Source organism: Stegostoma tigrinum, chromosome 23 (assembly GCF_030684315.1).
Source record: "Stegostoma tigrinum isolate sSteTig4 chromosome 23, sSteTig4.hap1, whole genome shotgun sequence".
Classification (NCBI taxonomy): domain Eukaryota; kingdom Metazoa; phylum Chordata; class Chondrichthyes; order Orectolobiformes; family Stegostomatidae; genus Stegostoma; species Stegostoma tigrinum.
This window is the reverse complement of record NC_081376.1, coordinates 51,202,997-51,222,818: the sequence shown is the minus strand read 5'-3', so window position 1 is coordinate 51,222,818 and position 19,822 is coordinate 51,202,997. Positions and strand designations below refer to the sequence as shown.

The 19,822-nt window shown below is 39.1% G+C and overlaps 1 protein-coding gene across 1 annotated transcript in view; it reads right to left on the bottom strand.

Annotated features, from left to right (window-relative positions):
* Positions 1–19,822, bottom strand: part of LOC125462246 (eukaryotic peptide chain release factor GTP-binding subunit ERF3A) — a 46,002-nt gene that overhangs the window by 22,711 nt on the left and 3,469 nt on the right. The window contains exon 2 of the mRNA XM_048552048.2: positions 343–387. Coding sequence (XP_048408005.1) covers positions 343–387 — 45 coding nt within the window. The remainder of the gene's footprint in view (positions 1–342; positions 388–19,822) is intronic.

The window sequence follows — 19,822 nt, the reverse complement described above, 5'->3', positions numbered from 1 at the left end:
GACTAAATTAAATCTATTCATCAAACCTAAAATCTAGCATGGAATCACAAGGCCATGCTCTGCACAAACCCAAACTGAGTGTGTTGAGTTAATTTTGTCCAAAAGAATTATACCATACTTTAAATTGATAATAAATAACATATGTCCGCACATGCAATGCAGATACAAATTTGCAAACAATATAATTAGGAAAATATTCCAGCTGCTTTAATGGTTAAATAAGCCAAGTGCTCAAAATGCATCTCAAGTTCAAAATATAGACAAATTGTCAGTAACCAAAATAATCTGCCAACGTGCGTCACCATTATGTTCAAGATTGAAATGTTAGTCAAACCTTCTTACCAGTTGGCTCTGAGATTTCCATGCTGGCATCTGTAGCATCTGGCCCTGAAAGAGAAAAGCTGAGAATTATTTGTTTGGAACAGTAGCTAAAACCACATTTATTGGAAGAATTTTCATTCCCATAATACAAATGTTCACTATTTTATAAGGGAAAGTAAAGACATCTGACTGGTAACATTTTATGAATAGAACAGCAAGAACACTTGTAGACACAATGGTCATTAGGATGTAGCATAAATGCCTGAATCATTAGTCTTGCACCTAAAAGTATAGAAAGCAACGCAAAGGGGTAATGACAAACGCATGCGAACAGTGAGACAACATTTGAAGAACTGTAAGCAATTACAGACAATGCCTTGCAGGACCAAGATAAAAGCAGTGGAAAACACACAGGCTGGATTCACTGTAAATGACCAAAGAATTTCAACGAAGAAATATATTTCTGACAACAGAAGTTTCTACGAGGCTAAGGATCACACAAAGACAAAAAACAATGGATGGTGTGACTACAAGAAATAAAACTGGGAAAATGGTATGAAGTTACACAAAAGAAAATTTGCAAACTAATGAAGATTTAGAGAGATTATAGATAATGGAGTGAGCAAATCTGAACTTGGAGAAATTTTCTGAATTGATATGCTAAAACAGAGATAGTTAACCCCAACTACATTATCAGCCAGAATATTGAAACTGAAGCAATTATATCTTTTAAGCAAAAAATTTGTTGAATAGTTGAAGTTGAAGACAATATACGGATATGGGCAAAGCTGATATATACCATTTCAAGTACAGAATAGTTTCCTCTCATACTCAGAGTCATAAAACACAAATTCCCGTAGATTCAACTTGACTAATACATAACCCATGCCTGACTTTCAGACTATGAACACATGTAATACTTGGAATTAGACAGTATAAACTTAAGATCTCAATCTTATGCCCTCGAACTTAATAGCAAGTGCTGAATGATTCGGATAATTATCAGATAACCCCATTCATTCATCATTTGCTACAGAGCTGCGTGACATCAGTTCTAGATCTTAAAATTAACCAACTGTATTACTATTACTCCATTTGATATTAGCAAGGTGAAAATCTTACAATCGTGTTTTCAAATGGGGACAGCAAGCCAAACTATATTAGCTTTCCTAGTAAAATATTCAACGATCCTTAAAATTGACCTAATCAGACTTTATATATAACTGATATCAGGCACCAAAGCTTACTGCTTAAACAAGAAAGTTAACCATGAGTACAGTACTTTTGCGAAGTCAAATGAAGTTATGACTATGATTTCAATTCGATCATCTTTGATTATAAGCCCCATGCTGTCTCAGACAAACAGTGTTAAGGGATAATTTAAATGTAAAATAAAAAAGATGTAACTGGCCAGTTTACTTACGCAGTTTCCATGATCTACAGTGTTATGGATCAGACCAAACCCCCTTCAAATACATCAAGCGGTAGCTTAAACCCTAACCATTTTACTTAAGTGCAAGGCAAATGTAAGGTGCTGTGTTCCACTTTATTCTTACACTATAATTAAGATACAAACATAAACATACTATAACTAATTCAAAAGCTTAACAGAATAATAGATTATTTAACTACTAAACAGTAATTGTTTCAATTAGTACCATCCCGTAAACACACACTTAGCAAAAGCAAGTTCAGTAAAATAGATTGCCTCACATGCAATTCTCAAAGAGAATTCCAGCTTTTAGTTGTAGAGAGAGGAATAACAAGACCCCAGCAACTGCTCTAATCCTAGTTCTGTGAGTGCTTGACTACAACCATTCATGCGGCTTCTTTTTTCCAACCTTATTTTTAAAAATATCTGAGGCTTTACAAGCTGTTTATTAGCTTGGAGACAACTGCTTGGTACCTATTTAATTAAAATCTCTCTTCAGGAAAAAACCCAGGACAAAACACACCTGGAGGCTATTATATTGTCAGAATAATATCACAGGCAAATGGGATTTTCCTGCTTGATTTCTGAAGACACCTTGCAGTAGGCTCCAAGGAAGATTGGTCCAATTCTTATAACTGGGGTTATAAATTTAAACTTTCAATACGATAATGGGAGGATAACAAAAGAACTACCAAAGCTCCATCTGTAGCTTTTGCAGCCATGCCTTTGACTAAAGCATAGCTCAAACTTCTACAAACTTACATTTCTGTTTTTCCAATATGCTTTGCTAGATGGGTCTCGCCGTGATGGCTCTTTTTAGCATCCAAACATCTGCCTAGTAATGAGCATAACGCACCTCTAAAGACAAAACATCTCGTGCTCTTTGAACACCAAGCTGATCACAGTCCAAAGGTCATCTTCAATTCAGTTTCTGTTCCAACCAAAAATAGGAAAAATAAAACAGCAAAGTTTGCAACATCAGGATCACACAGTATAGAGGGGATCCTTCAGTTAATCAATTCTCCACCAAAAAATTACTCTAAATCTACACTAGCTCCATTTTCCAGCACTTGGCCCAGAGCCTCAAATGTTGCAACATTCCAAATGTTCATCCAAATACTTCTAATAAATTCATGTTTCCTTATGGTATGGCAATTCCCACGATCTTTTGGGTGATACTTTTCTCCGTCTCAAATCCCCTATAAATTTTAGGGCCCTGGGGAGCATTGCCAACAAAGAGTCCTTGGGGTGCAGGTTCATAGTTCCGTGAAGATGCAGTTACAAGTAGACAGTGTAGTGAAGATGGTGTTTGGTACACTTGATTAAAAAAATGCAAGAACTGCAGATGCTCTAAATCAGGAACAAAAACAGAAATTGCTGAAAAAGCTCAGCAGATCTGGCAGCATCTGTGAAGAGCCTCAGGGGATGTGGGCCAAATGCAGGCACATGGGACAAGACAAGTTTCAGTTGGACCGAAAGAGTTAGTTTCCCACATTGTACAACTGTAGGAGTCTTAAAATTATACTCCTTTGTTACCCATCCTTTCCATGAACTCAACCTCAAAACAGGACCCCTCTCGGCTTTCTCTGCTCCAAAAAACCCAACCCATGCTTAACCAACCACCTCTCTTCAGAGCTAAGCTGCTCTAACCTGGGCAACATCCTGTTAAATCTCCATTGCAACCATCTCCCCTCTCCCAGTGCAATCACATCCTTGCTACTGTACAGTGACAAGATTAGAACTGCATACAGCTCCATATTACCTTCCTGGTTTTATAAGCTACGCCATGACTGATGAAGGCTAGTGTTCAGTATTCTGCTTTAACCACCCTATTAACCTGCTCTGCCACTTTCGGGGATCTGTGGACAGAGTTCCAGAGTTAAATTCCATCAGCCACTGATCTGCCATCTGACCAATCAGTCTATACCCTCCTGTCAGCCAAGACCTCCTTCACTGACAACCACCCAGCTAATCTGTGTAGATTCCATAAACTTTTACAAAACAATTTACAGTGGTTACATGGCCACCAGAAGGCTGGCTTGATATTCCAGATTTTATTTAATTCAAACATCACAGCCTACCAATTGTTTGAGATATGGAGAAACCGTGATGTTAACTAAAGGAAAACTCAATTCAGCAAAATACCATATATAGTATATACCATATATACCATAACTGTGACAAACACTACATTGGACAAACTGGCAGAAAGCTAGCCACCAGGATACATGAACATCAACTAGCCACAAAACGACATGACCCACTATCACTCGTATCCTTACATACAGATGAGGAAGGACAGCACTTTGACTGGGACAACACATCCATCCTAGGACACGCCAAACAGAGACATGCACGAGAATTCCTAGAAGCATGGCATTCCAACCGGAACTCCATCAAACACATTGGCTCCAAGTCAATCTACCATCCCCTGAGAAAAAGAACAGGAAATGACATCACCAACCCAAGGAAACCTAACCAGATAAATAGAAAGCGGGACATAACACCAGCGCTTTGTCGGAGGCTCACTGATGATGTTACCTAGAATGGTGACAAAACGTCTGAAAACTAACCTTCCAGCTCAGCGGGCAAACTCACATCCAGAACCTCAACGTGAGCTACAAATCTTCTCAAAACTCTCTACCATATATAGTCCAAGAATCCATCTTGACATTAACTGCTTAAGTTGCAAAGACAAAAATGCAGGAAATAGAGTTCCCTTTTGACAAAATCCAAGATCCAACTCAGTAACTATTACCAAACATTTCTCAAAACATGTCAAGACTCAGGTATAAAGGGTTAAGAAATGCATTGAACGAGCCATATCAAACAGATAGCACCAAGATCAATTTGTACTCTACAATGTTCTTACTCAAGTGGAGGCTGGAGGGATGCCAACTGAGAACTGCAAATGGAAATGAAGAAGAGTTGTATTAAAAACAGCCATGGTTTTCACATCTGGTCCATTTTTTTCAAAGATTTTAAAAGGCACACAGTGACACGTTGATTTCAGAGAGGTGTTGAACAATTCTTGAACACATATTACAACTTAATTATCAGATTAATGGTGGACAGGACAAGTACTTAAGGGCAACTAACAGTGGAATTCCATGAGGGATTTCAGGAGAGAAAGGAAAACACAAGGTACTCGATCCCTTGGTAGCACTATTTAATTCAGACAATGAAGAATATTTTTAAAAATCAAATTCTCAAATTTTATATTAGCATGAATATTTCTGAAGCTGTAGGATGTCTTCGACCTTTCACTCAGCTCATAACAATACTGAAGACATGAAGAAATGCAGTCACTTAAAACAGTCACTTTTTTGACAAATACCATTTCTAATTTGCGATCAAAGTTTCATAGACTATATGCACTCCCCTAATAACGTAGTTTCCATTATGATGTGGGCATAGGAATTAATAAGTATACTGGATACCAGAATCATTTGGCTTCTGCGCACGCAATGAGGCACTGCGGGTAGGAGAGTGTAATTACAATACAAGAAGAAAAACTGACAACACGACTTCAAAACTGGAATTTATTATGCTTGCACCTTACAGTCAATAAAGTGATCTGATCATACTTCACCTGAACAGAACTGTGTTTTCACTCCCATCTGTATGCAAAGAAGATTGGCAAGATAATTTTCACAAGCAATGATTACTACTTCTCTTGCTCATTACTGTTGAATGGTGGTGGTGCAAAGCACTGGGCATCTGCATGGTCAAAAAGTGAAGCACAAGGTTTGGAGGGATTTGGGAAAAACCAGAAAATGTCACAATTAAAAACACACATTCTCCTTTTCCATAAAAGGTTTTGGGACTGAAAATTTAATGCTAAAATACTAAAAGTTTGAACTCACTTCAAAACAAACGTAAAACCAACACATTGAAGTGAATTTCCACGAATTCCATGAAATTCATTCATCTTAATAGTTTATTGCCTAAACTATTTGAAGCTGTTGTTTGCCAGATTAAAAATAATGTGAAGTGCCACTTTCAAATTAAAATCATATTAAGCATCAGCCAAAAAATTCAAGGGTTTAATTTTGATTTCTTCCCCTTTTTGACTATTAAATTCAACTTTCTAATGACCTTATGTCTGTTATTTTTATCTTCCAAGGAATGACTTAGAAAATCAATTGTGTTCTAGAGACAGCTAATTGAAAATTATTTGCTGACTGGTCACAAAATCAACCATCTGGTTCAGTTAGTTCTGCTGCTGCTTGGGCACTTGAAATATTTCATGAATGGCCTGCATTGCTTCCCTAGTAGAAAGTAGATGTGGCAGTAAAATCAACATGGTGCTTGGCCAATGCTCATTTAAATACTGAACATGTAGGCACTTTATCAAGATTAAACATCTACAAGGACTGCCACGTTCGGAATAAAAGCACATAATGTCAGCTATAATTCTTTTAAGTATAAGTGAACAAGGTCAGTGGTCCATTACATTTCAACAGTATGGACAGGTTTGGTTGGGGGAGATCCATTCCATTGATTGGATCTAACTGGCAGCAATACATTCAAACTGGCATCCTAAAATGAAGATAGATTTTGCATTGGTTGAAAAATCCTCCTAAGAGAATTTTCAGAAACAGAGATTACTGGAGGTTGCCAAACTATGAAAATCAAGCAGCAGTATTTAAGGAAAAACGCAAAAGAACTTCAGATGCTGCAAATCAAGAACAAAAACAGAAGTTGCTGTAAAAGCTCAGCAGGTCTGGCAGCATATGAGTGTTAATGTTTTGGGTCCGGTGACTGCTCCTCAGAACTGAACAGTTTTTGCTGCAGTTGAGCAGCATTTAAGGGTTTGAAAGTCTTCCCCGATCAGGAAAGCTTACAAAACAATCATGTGCACGAAATATGGCTCCCTATCAGCCAATTTACACACCTGTTTTGCCACCCTTGGTGGATAATTTGGTTCTTGTATGAGCAACTGATACAATTAAATGACCAGTAGTGGGTGAAGAAGAGGAGCAAGCAGTTCATGCCATTAGCTGGCGTTAACTCTATTCTTGTCCAAACAACTCTTCAAGAGTTGGGCAGCTCACCACTGCTTTCTAAAGGGCAACTGGGGAAGGATGATCAATGCTAGGTCCAGTAAACAACACTCATCCCATGGAAGAATTTTTAATAAATTGTACCCAAAGCCAGTAAAAAAATCAAGTCAGCAAAGACGTGCAATTGGAAACAACACTGAAAATAATTTTGACAATTCAGATCTTACACGCAGCTGTCTCTCAGTGGCACCACAGCAGCATCTTGTGTGCCAGTGTAATGCACCTGTCCTTGTACAAAATTTGTGCCCTCCAACTTACAGTATGCAAAACAATGGGTCTGGGCAAGTACCCTTTTAAGAGGACTGACAACTGATTTTTCTGAACATTTAAATCTTCTCTATCTACTACATAAAATGAATTGCTAGTACTGATGTCAATGGGACACAATTGCTGTGAAGAGTAAGTGGGGGAGTGCTCACGAATTCACTATGTTATAATCACAGCTAATGGTACTATTGGACAAATCAGATGCCAGAATTAAACCTGGCCTGATACATTAGTTGTCATGCACTGACACAAACACATATAGCTGCAGATTCTAACAACAAAACACAACATTATTACACAAAAGAAAAGAGAAAACAAATCAAGCTAAAGACAAAACATAGTTTCAAAGATATTAAAACACATCAAAATAAGTCTCATATTCCCCAATACCAACTTCCAGTGAGTCAAATACAGAGGCATTACTGTTCATATTGACTCTTTATGACTGCCTTAACTGCTTCTCCCCAGTCCTGGTCTGTGAACTAGAAAGTCTTCCAATCCCCAAGACCACAAAGCATAGACTTCCTCAGTCTTTCATGAATCTGCTGATTTTGAAACAATTGCACCTAGTGTGGAATTTACACAAACTAAATTTTTACACCTAGGCAATTCAGCTATCCCTTCATTGTCCCATCTCCCACAGAGAAGAACTCTATTTACATCTCCTTCAAAATTACCCCCAAAGATTTTAAATACATTTGTCACTAATTATATAAAAACAAAAAAGCTAATACCCTGTCATAATCCCACAGTACATACAAACATTGATCCATTAACACTCCGGGGAGATAGTGTTCTTTTAAACCTCTTCACAAAGTTACTTGGTTGATTATCCCACTCAGCAGCTTGATCCCACTTTTGCTTGGACTTCAGCCCTAAGTAGCAAATCCATCTTCTTTGTAAACATTTTGTCTTTGAAAACACTTTGACTCCAACTGCTTTGTGGCTTAGAATTGCACACGCTCACCACTCTGGTGAAGAAATTTCTCATCTCAGATGATTTTACCTGAGGCCCCAACCCGATAAACGCCACAAGTGCTGAGATGGTCTCTTCGCATCCATAAGCCATTTTCCTTTGTTTGAGAGATGAGTAATCAGTGAATAATGTTCTAGATTCTGAACAAATTCTGTTTTGCTTGAGATCCTTGATAGCACATTGCCAACTGCTATCTCAATGCAAAAGTCAGCCACTCTTACCCGAGCGCCGAAATTCATCTTTCTTGTCCAAGTTTATGCAAAAGCAGTAATAAGATTCAGAGCCAAATGCCCCAGAGGCCAAAATGAGCACTTGCAATTCAGTACCAACAAATGGACTGGAGGCAGCTGTGGAGCAATTTCATTAAAGGGCAGAGATAAATTCTGAAGCATGGCTTGGATCTTGCAGGATCAGTATCTGGTAACCTGGTATCAGTAAAATCAGATTAAACAAAAATGATAGAACGAGTATGCAGAGATATATAACAGATCAAAGTAGCAGCGATCAGATGGAGAGACAGAACTCCAAACTCCACCTAAAAAGTGAACGAGATGTACACACTGTCCAATTGTGCAAAAAGGTTAGACAACTCTGACCTATACCATAATAATGGCCAAGAGCTGTCTTCATGACTTAGTTCGCATCTGACTCTCAACTGTTCAAATTCTCTTTACACCAATTAATGTGAGGGTCTGCATCCTTTTATTTACTTGATTTTTGGTCCTTGAACCAAAAAGTCTATATTGCGAAGAGATGGCTGCAGTTTTAGAAATCACAACAAGTTGTACACATTGCTACCTTTCCCTGACACTAGAAAGCAAAACACAGGCACCATAGAAGTGATGGGCTCTGAATTAGGGTGGGGGGAAACTGTTTAACATCACTATTCTGATTGTTTTGATACTTGCCCTTTAAAGGCTAGGTTGTTCTCTCCTGATATGCTCCATTCAAGGCTAAAATCACGTGGTGAGGAAACAATCTCTCCCCCTTCTGATTGGGGGGGGGGGGTAGGGAATGTCAAGTATCCAGTAATAGCTACCTGTCTTCCACTCACTTCTCTGCAAATCCCTTGCTGGAGATAAAACACCTTTGAAGGCAACACAGACAAATTCTCAACCAATAATTGAAAAAGCTCTGGTGAGCAAACCATCAAGTCATACAATCAAAACTTGGCTCACTTTACTGAACAGCTGATTTGCAAAGCAGAATCCAACAATTTCTATACCAGCCGAGGTTATCGCGAGGGGGCACTCCTTCTTAATCCCTCCTATTGCCTGGGGTATGTTGACCCTCATGTTAAACCCACCAAGTTGTGTCTCTCTCTTGAAAGACAACAGCCCTTCAATCCAATAGGACTATGAAGACTTTAAAGCAATGAGAAAGAAAGCAAGTCATCAAAACCTGTGGCCTAGACCAGTGTTATCAAATTGTTTTTTTTAAATCCAGCCCAACACCCACGTCTTGCTCACTTGTTTCTGCACCTCACATTGAAGGAGGGAATTTACAAGAGTTAGAGTCCATGGAAACTGGTCAAAACTAAATGTGAAAACTGGGACATTTGCAAAACAAATGTTGTAAAATTATAGCAGATTATATTGGTCTCCATTAAATTTCAAATACTTCAAATGAGAAATGAGTAACCCAATTCCGTACAAAATGCCTTTATATTGCTTCAGTTGAAGTTAAGTAAGGCTGATATGAGTCGACAATGCTAAACATGTGACCAAAGAGCAAACAAAGCCAGTAGAATTGTATGTTTTAAATTTTCACAAGGTTTTCATTAAACCATAGAGTGCCAGTGCAGTATCCATCAGACTCTAGATTTGGTCAATGCCATGAAATCAGCCTTTGTCCAAGCTCCCAGCCGTGCCTTCTGTGTCCATCTTAACGTTATTCATACTTGCCAAGTACGTACAGACTTCAGAGTGACCTCAGCAAATAATGTAATGAGAAATGTCGTAGAAAAGCAAAATGTAGTCAATAGTACAGAAGCACATGATTCTGTGAAATACTACTCTGGAAACAGGGTTCTGACGCAAAGTAATCAACCAAAAATGTTAACATTTGTTCCACAGATGCTGCCTGGCTTGCTGAGCTTTCATTCTTATGTGGAAAGAGTAACAAATTCAAAAATAACAGCACAAAAATATGAAGGCAATACCACCATCAGCAATTGAAGTTTACCTGTAAACGCTCTTGCCTATCTACAATCCCACAGAAACCACCTAATTCACACACAAACAAATGTTCAGTTTAAGCATCAGTCTTACCAGAAGGAAATCTAGAATAAATACCTATGGAGGACATTCTTTACTTAAAGATCAATAATACAAGTACCCATTTTTGTACGGACAAGTAGAAACACTCTTTACAGAAGTTTAATTAGTTCAGTTCTTTTTTCGTTCAGTCTTTAATCTGTACTTAACCAAAACACACAATGATATCTAATGAGTGTTACGAACAGAAAATGGGGAATGGAGTTGCTACTCACTCCATCTCAATCAGAAGCTGTTCTTGCACAGTTTTGGAATGAATTCACTTTGCTGCTCACAACCATAAATCTGTCAAAGTCTATGAAAAAAGATTTGCTTCCTTTAAAATGTAGCTCTCAATGATCAAATACTCATTTTACTCTAAGCACGTGTAATAATTCTACAAAAAAAAAGGACAATCATTCTCATTCTGTGAGCAGTGTTCTCATGATGTCTGTTGGCCAGGAGATTGGATTTAGTGCGTTCCTCTTGGGAAGAAAAACACATCTGAAACAGACTGTTTATCTTGCTTATTTTCTGCATTAAATGCTTTTGAAGATTTTGACTCCAACTGACCCAAATTAGGGTAACATAAAACAACAATTTGCCAAAAGGGATAAGATTATTGAAGGTGAAGTTAATTCAGGCTGGATTTAGATTTTACAGCTTTCAATTACATGGCAAGCTTCGCACAAAGTAGCGATTTGCCACCCCCTGGGATTAAGTGAAAAGTACCACATTCATCATGCTGATAGCAACAGAAGGGCTAGGCAAAAGCATGCAACATGCAGAATATGCCAAATTAGGAAGACAAATCAGTTATTTGGAGACAAAATATACCAAATGTAACATCTTCTGACAACTTCAAATAGTCAGGAGCTGAGGTTAAAGGCAACATTTTAGTAACATGCTCCTGAACATACACACATCATCTTAGCTAGCTGGTAGCACTTTCCGACAAGATTTAAGCTCTGCCACAAAATTCCAGCTTCACTTGGGTTTTGGCAGATAATGTAGGTTATCACTCCAGTTCAACGGAAGCAATTGTCCATTACAGATACCAATTTTGTGATATTGTACATTGAGCACTAGCATCTGTTCAAGTACACTTGAGATAGCATTGTATTATGCCCTTGCGAAAGAGATCAAGAATACAAACAGCAAGCCTACTCCTCCACGATTACCAAAATACAAACCATGGGTTACACAGGTGACCAGTAAGTCCAAAGAAATTTAGGGGAAATTTCTTTACTCAGTGGTATGAATATGGTACTCATTCCCAAATGCAGTAATTATGGGAACAGCACAGATATATTTAAAAGTCAGATAAGCAATGAGGATGAAGACAAAAATGAACCCTTACATACTCTATAAGGGTTTAGGCATACAGAATTGGAGAAGGTGCATGCCAGTACAAACAAATCACACACTACTTGCTTCTGTGCTACAAATTTGATGCAATTCAAAAAATGAGCAGAGCTTCAACTCTCCTGGCCAACATTTGTCCTGAGTCCAAGCTGGTTCACCACAAGAACAAATTATCTTCCTCAATATGAAATCTTGCTAGTCTTTTCATTTACTGAACTTGCTCTGCCCTGTGCCACACAACTGGAACAGTCACACTACTTCCAGCTTTTAATATAAAATGCCAAGGCATTTTTCCTTCAGTTTATATTAAAACCAATTTTCAAATTAAAAACACAATTGGCTGATATAACAACAACCAAGTGAACGTATTTCCGTGATAACGTTCTTTCAAAGCCTAAGGCTTCAGAAGTGACTTATGTACCTGATAATGTGATCCCCTAAAAATATTTGGCAATTAAAAAGATTCAAACACAACGCAGGGCAAGTATGAAATTATTTCATGCAGCTACAAGCTCTAAAGAGGTGAGATGGATTAACCATGGGAAAGGCAGTTTATGGGGACAGGGTAGGAGAGTGGGTCTGGGTGGGATGTTCTTTGGAAGGTCACAGGGGATTCAGTGGTCTGAATGGCTTGCTTCCACATTGTAGGAATTCTATAATTATTAAGTACATAAGCAAATGACAATCTATCCCGGTGGGCCTTTGTTCACATCAAGACACCATACACCCAACAGAATTTTTTTTTTCTGGGGGGGGGGGGAAGAGGAGGAAGAGTGCAAGAGACAGCGCACACAAGAGCGAGAGCGCGAGCGAGGAAGGTGATAGCACCAAGTCCGTACATGATTCTTGACCCTTCAAAGGCTGAACCTCTTTAATGCAGCAATTTTCAATGTTACCAAACAAACATTTTGCATCAACCCATAACTGGTCAGTCCAAATAGTCTACCTTCCATATATGTTAAGGGACACACTCTGGTATATATGGACTATCCAGAATATCTTGGCAGACATCTCTCAGAAGACCACTACTGAAATGATCCAGCACTGCATTCAGCTGCACCCGTTCAGTCTTCCATATAGTACTGCGAAGACTGTTTGACACAAAGACACTGCAAGACAACAAGAAGTCTCACTAAACAGAGAAACTGCCTTCACTACATTCTAGTAGTGCAGTGAAGTTTGCACTGCGCACCAGCAACATGTAATAGCACTGGAGAAATTCAAGCAGCAATGTGTCTAATACATTCTTCAGATGCAATGGGAGAAATGAACACATGCTTATGTCTGTCCTAAAGCTAGCTCCACAAGCAATCAAGTACAATACCGCAAAAGTTGAGAGAGCATGGAATGCGTTGCCAGCAGCAGTTGTGGAAGCAAGGTCATTGGGGTCATTTAAGAGACTGCTGGACATGCATATGGTCACAGAAATTTGAGGGTGCATACATGAGGATCAATGGTCGGCACAACATTGTGGACTGAAGGGCCTGTTCTGTGCTGTGCTGTACTGTTCTATGTTTTATGTTCTAAAACTGGCTATTATGGACTGGACACTGCACCAGACAGCTAAAAAGTGCCTTAGTATTTTTTTTCAACTCTCAAGTGGCCAATGTTCAGCATGGCAGCATTGACATTTGTGACCGAGTAGTTTGCATTCAACCATGTAAAATGGTGACAACTCGTCCTTTAAGCTGCATTATGTTTCAAATCCAAAATCCTTCATGAAGCAAAACAGCTGCAGAGAAGCAAAGCAAAGCACACACTCTGGGTTCCACGACCTTGTGGAACAGCTTACCAGATTGTACATTGAGAGAAGGGAATGCCAAAGATCTCTGGGTTGACAATCTGACTGTTCAGCATGCAAAGATGCACAGCAGAAAGTTGCAATCTGAATAGACAAGTAAGGAACACCCCAATGACAAGCTTCGAGTTCATATATAGATATCTTAATCACTTTGCTTCTCTACTATTGCTAGTCTGATATGAAAGCCATGATATTCGTTCAACTCCCTAGACCCCAAGTGGACAACCTTGAATGTCACAACATGAAATTAGACCTGCCTTCAAACATCAACTCACCTGCAAACTTGGACATAAATTTTAAATTTCTTTGTCAACATTAATACGAAGTCTTTAAAAAGTTAGACCACAATATAGCTCTGGGGAATACAACTTACAACATCCTGTGATATAACAAACATTTTATCCCAACTCTGAAGATAACAAATTCCTTTCTTGCCCTCGAATTATGGAATGACATTTGTACTTCAAGGTCTAGAAGGCAAAACTCTTGAATACAGTATGCTTCGTAAAATTATGGTAAATATATTTCCAATGTGTCAATCATCTGTTTTCTATCTGGGTGAGAAACCAGTGACAATAAATTTGCTCACCTTATATAATCACAGACTCCCTGTAGCATGGAAGCAGGCCATTTGGCCCATCGGATCCACATCAACCCTCTGGAAAAACATCCCACACAGGCTCACCCCATCCCTATAACCCTCCATTTCCCATGGTTAATCCACTTAACCTGAACATTTATGGACACAGGACAATTTCGTACAGCCAACCCACCTTCCCTACATATCTTTGGACTGTGGGAGGGACTGGAACACCTGGAGGAAACCCATGCAGAATGCGAAAACAGATGCTAATCTTTCTTGAATTTTGTAACACACATCAAATCCCTTTTCATTAAAAGTGCCATTGGAGTTGAACACTCATTAGCCGTTTGTTTCACCCACATTGGCTGCATTGCTTTCTCCACTCAGTATCCGTCAACGATAAACTAGCTTTTAACTTCTTTGCTCCCCATATACTCCCTTCTCATTTATTACTTGCCTTACACCTTTATAGTTCTTCCAGTCCGCTGCATCTCTACTTGTGTAGGTCTTTTTAGTTTGAGACTGTTTCTTAACCCAATTTTACAGCTTGTTCTGATCCAACAATTAGCCAAAGGAATCGAAAGTCCTCTTGCTGTCCTCAAATCATGTACTGACACTGAACGTCAGTGTCTACTCATGTCTACTCCAGTAAGGGGAGCATTCTTCATGACTGAACTGCAAGTCCTGCTGCTTCAACCTAGAATTTGCTTTTCAACATCCAATTAGAGAATCTCAAACTCACTTCGATTCATACTGTCACCCTAATATTTATTCAAGAAGATAAAGGTAGGTTTGAGGGCTCCATTACCAAGTTCGATAGTAGATGCATGGCATCTCCCACGGGAAAATATCAATGCCTAGTCAGAAAAATCTGACGCATATTCCAACATTTCATGAAATAGCCACCTGACAAATATAAAAGTAGCAAGATAATACACAGACCAAGATGCATCAAGGGAAATGCAACTGCCCTGCTATTTCTTTGTAGCTAAAAAATCTGTTTAGCATTATTTCCACCAAGGTCAACGTAAAGATGGAAGGCGATCAAGTCAGAAAAAACGATTTGTACTGTCCTTCAAAGATAACTTGTATTTACACATCACCTTCAGAAAATACATCTTCATTGTCTAACAGACAAAATTAACTCCAAGCGAAAGGAGAAGATATAGATCAAGGTTTCCATCAGACATCTAGAGATGTATTCGAAGGAGGGCCAGAAAATTGGAGATATTTCTGGAAGAAATACTAAAATATTACTTATGGATGATTGAAGGAACACTTCACACGATAAAAAAACAGAAGGATAGAGAACACACAAAACCAAGACTCAAGGCCGAGAATGTGCAAATGGAAAAGGTTAGAGATAGATGGGCAGCACCATTCTCATTTGGGTTTGTTTGAGTGCTTTTGGCAAAGCTCCTCAAACACTTTGGGATACTTTGCTACACTTTGCTATAATTGCAAGTTCTTGCTACAACATACACCGCCTGCCCCAAATAAACTACAGTGATTCAAAGCACCAGGAACTGCTACCTTCTCAAGGGCAACCAGAGATCAGCAATGAACAATAACCAAATCAACAGCGCCCACGTCCCATGAATGAATTAAAACAGCTTCTGGTGGCTGGGTTGAGTCCCAACAGTTTTAAGGAGCATTGCACATGAGATCTGGAATAATTGGAAGGTGATATCAGAATTCTTTAAATGCTACGGATGGGTTTCTGCATGGTGACAGCCAAGTACGAAGTTTAGGATAATTGTCAGAGAGATGACGGATTGGGGGACGTGAGCCCTAGTTTTAGTTTTGGGGAATATTGTTAATACAAACCTAATAAGTTGGATAAGGGAATGTCTGTGTGGACCTTGAGTATAATAGGCTTTTGTAACAGATTTTGGACAATTGATGAAATAATGTTCGTGTTTATAATCTGCTAGTATAAGTGCCAGCCAGGTCTAGGAGTCCTGTCATCAAGTGGCATGGTAGCATGGGAGCCTTTTGAAAACATGTTTAAAACTACATTTTTGGGCATTTGAAAATTTACCAATAAAACAGACATACCACTTTCGAAAAAGCATTGAGAAAATACTGAGATGTTGAAAAAACATAAGTCCTGTCGCTGGATTGGAAGTCAGAGTCACAGCTGTATAGCATGGAGCAGACCCTGTGGTCCAACTTGTCGAAGCTAACCAGATATCTTAAATTATTCTAGTCCTGTTTATTAGCATTTCGCCCATATTCCTCTAAACCTCTATTCATAAACCAACCCAGATGCCTTTTAAATGTTGTAATTGTACCAGCCTCCACCACTTCCTCTGGCAGCTCATACCATACACACACCACCCTCTGCATAAAAACGGTGCCCCTTAGGTCCCTTTTAAATTCAACACCCCCCCAACTCACCTTAAACCTATGCTCTGTAGTTTTGGAATCCTCCACCCCAGAGAAAAGACCTTGGTTGTTCACCCTATCTATCCCCTCATGACTTTTATAAACCCCTATAAAGACACCCCTCAGCCTCCAAAGTTCCAGGCAAAGTAACCCCAACCTTTTCAGCCTCTACCTATAGCTCGTACCTTCCAACAGTGGCAACATCCTTGTAAATCTTTCCTGAACCTTTTCAAGTTTCACAACATCATTCCTATAGCAGGGAAACCACAATTGCACATAGTATTCCAAAAGTGGCCTGCAAATATGATCAACCTACTCCAGTACTTAATAGTGACCAATAAAGGCAAGCATACCATGTACCTTCTTCACTGCCCTGTCACCTAGGACTGCTCTAAGGAACTGTGAACCTGCACTCCAAGGTCTCTTTGGTCAGCAATACTCCCCAACATATTACCATTAAGCGTATAAGTCCAGCCCTGATTTGCGTTTCCAAAATGGAGCATCTCATTGTGCGCAACTGAAAAGATTTTTAGGTCAACTTCAGTACATCGTGATGTTAGACAAGCGGTTTTACATTTTGTCTTGACCGTGGGTTTGGAAGCTACTGTCTAAGAATCTCTGGCAAGTTACTGCAGTTCAAGTTGAAGATAGTGCAACTACTGCCACGGAACCTTGGGAGTGGATACTTGATGATACGGCGCCAATGAAGCAGGCACTTTATCTTCAATCATGCCAAGCTTGTTTGAGCCATACTTACCAGGCAAGTGGAGAATATTCCATCACACTCATGACTACTGCCATGTTGATGGAGGGAGCAGGTGGTGAGTTACTCGCTTCAGTATTCCTCGTTTCATACCTGTTAATGTAGCCATTGTATTTATAATGGCAAGTCCAGCTCAATTTCCGGTCAACGGTAACCCCAGAATGTTGATAGAGTGCGATTCACGGATGGCAAAATTATTTAAGAGTATGTGGTGGCATTCCCATGCTGTTGGCCCTCTGGACGGTAGTGGTTCAGGGTTCGCAAGGTGCTGTCAAAGTAGCTTTGGTGAGTTATTGCAGTGAATTGTGTACATAGTACACACTGCTGTTACTGTGCATTGACAGACGAGGGAGTAATTGTCCATTGACGTGGTGCTAATCAGTCAAGCTTTTTCAACTTGCAAACTACAAACCAGTGGGCTTAACATCTGCTATAGGGAAGATGCTAGCATCATAACAAGGTACATAAAAGTTCAAGACAGGACCAATCACCAGTCAACGCGATTTTACAGAAAAAATGTTTAACAGGTTTACGAGCATGCTTTGAGGAAATAACATACTAGGATAAAGAACCAGTGGATGCACTATTCTTAAATTCGTAGAAGACACTGATGAAGTTCCACAAAACTTACTGTGGAAAAGCAGTGTATATAGGGGACATCATATTGGTATGGATAAAAGATTGGCTATTTAAAAGGAAACAGTAAACATAAATTGATACCTTTTTTGGTTGGTTACATGTGGTGTGCCACATGGATGGTGGTGAATTCTCAATTTTTCTTCACACTCCATAGACATAATTTGAGGAAAAGACTGGTGCAATTGCACAAATTGCTAAGAACACAAACCTAGATAGGAAAGTAAGCTGTGAAGACACAAGGAAAGCACATAGAAAGCAGGACAATGAAGTTGAGAAACACATCAGCCACGATCAAATGATGGAGCAGACAATGGGCTCACTAGCCTAATTCAGCACCCATATCTTACAGTCTGACAGATGCAAATAGGTTATGTGAATGGGCAAAGATCTGGCAAAGTAATCAATGTTGAAGAATGTGCAATTTGTTAATTTCAGCAAAAAGAATGAAAATGCAGCATATTATCCAAGCGATGGCAGATTACAGACATGTGGAAGGATCTGGGCATCCTCAAACATGAGCTGTAGAGGTTGACATAAGGTTCAGAGAAGAACAAAGAAAGCGAACAGAACGTTATCATGTATTAAAGTTAACCAAATATAAAAGCATGCTTATGGTGAAGTTATACAAGACATTGGTGAGATCACATCAGGAATACAGTGCAGTCAGTCCTGGTCTGCTTATTTGAGGAAGGATAATGGTTGGGTCCAGTAGCACAGTGGTAGGTATGGTAGTCTGATCACTGGGCCAGAAGACCCTGAATTCAAGGCTCACCTGTTCCAGAGGTGCTGAACAGAATCTGAACAGAAATATGTATAAATACATTGGAAGCTTTCAGAGAAGGCTCATAAGAATCCCTATGGTGGAAGCAGACCATTTGGCCCATCCAGTCCATGCCATTATCTAGAATGAGGTGTCTAGTTTATGAACAAAAGTTGGACAGGCTAGTGCTTATCTGCTGCTGATAAGAAGGGTAAGAGGTAACTTGGTTGAAACGCTAAGATTCTGAAGGGCTGTTACAGATTTGCAAAGGAAATCTAGAACTAGGGGTCACTGATTAAAAAGAAAAAAATCATCCATATAAGACAGAGGTGTGGGAAGTGCTTTCTCACTAAGGATTGAATCTCTTTGGAGCTTTCTTGCTTAGAAAGTGGTGAAAATAAAACATTAATTTTTTTTTTAAGGGTCAAAGCAGACAGCTTCTTGTTGAGCAAGGGGGCGAAAGGTTATTGCTGGGAGGTAGAAATGTGAGATAACAAGAACAGCTATGATATTACTGAATCCTAATCTGTACATTTATCATGAATCTGACATGACTGAAAAGAATGTTAAATTGAGATTATTGCATACACTACTCACTGCTAATAAAATTTATTTAAAGATCTTGGTAAAGATCTGTGCTGAGTAGATAAAGTTGCTCTTTCCAGACAACTCTTTCTGACAACTACATGCTCAAATTGCTTACTTTACATGCACTTTGAAATTTGGAATGTAAATGCACGTCTTCCACACAAGGATTAAAAAAAATGCACAAGCATAAAATCTTTGTCAAAAGTCAACTTCAGTTTAGGAACTGGCCTTAAACAGCAGTTACGCTATCATCTGTATCTGATATCAAATCGTTGAGGTACGTCTTTATACCAGTAGAAAGTCACTCCTGGTGCTCACTACCAGAAACTCAGAGTCCAATTCCATTCCCATTCCACCCGTTAGGCATGAAGTGCAAATCCTGGACACTAGGATCATTTTCTCCTGGGAGTAATTTTTCATGGTCATCACTCCCACATTTAACTTAGAATTTAAAATGGGAACTTTCTTTCGGACCACTAGATTTGAATTTTCCACACCTCATCAGCAATAAGGCTCTTTGCTGCACAAAATATTATCTGCAACTGTGCACTGTTTTCTGAAACAAAACTGACCTTGGCAATGAACTTTGCTTTCAACAGTCTTCACTTGCTGTCCTTC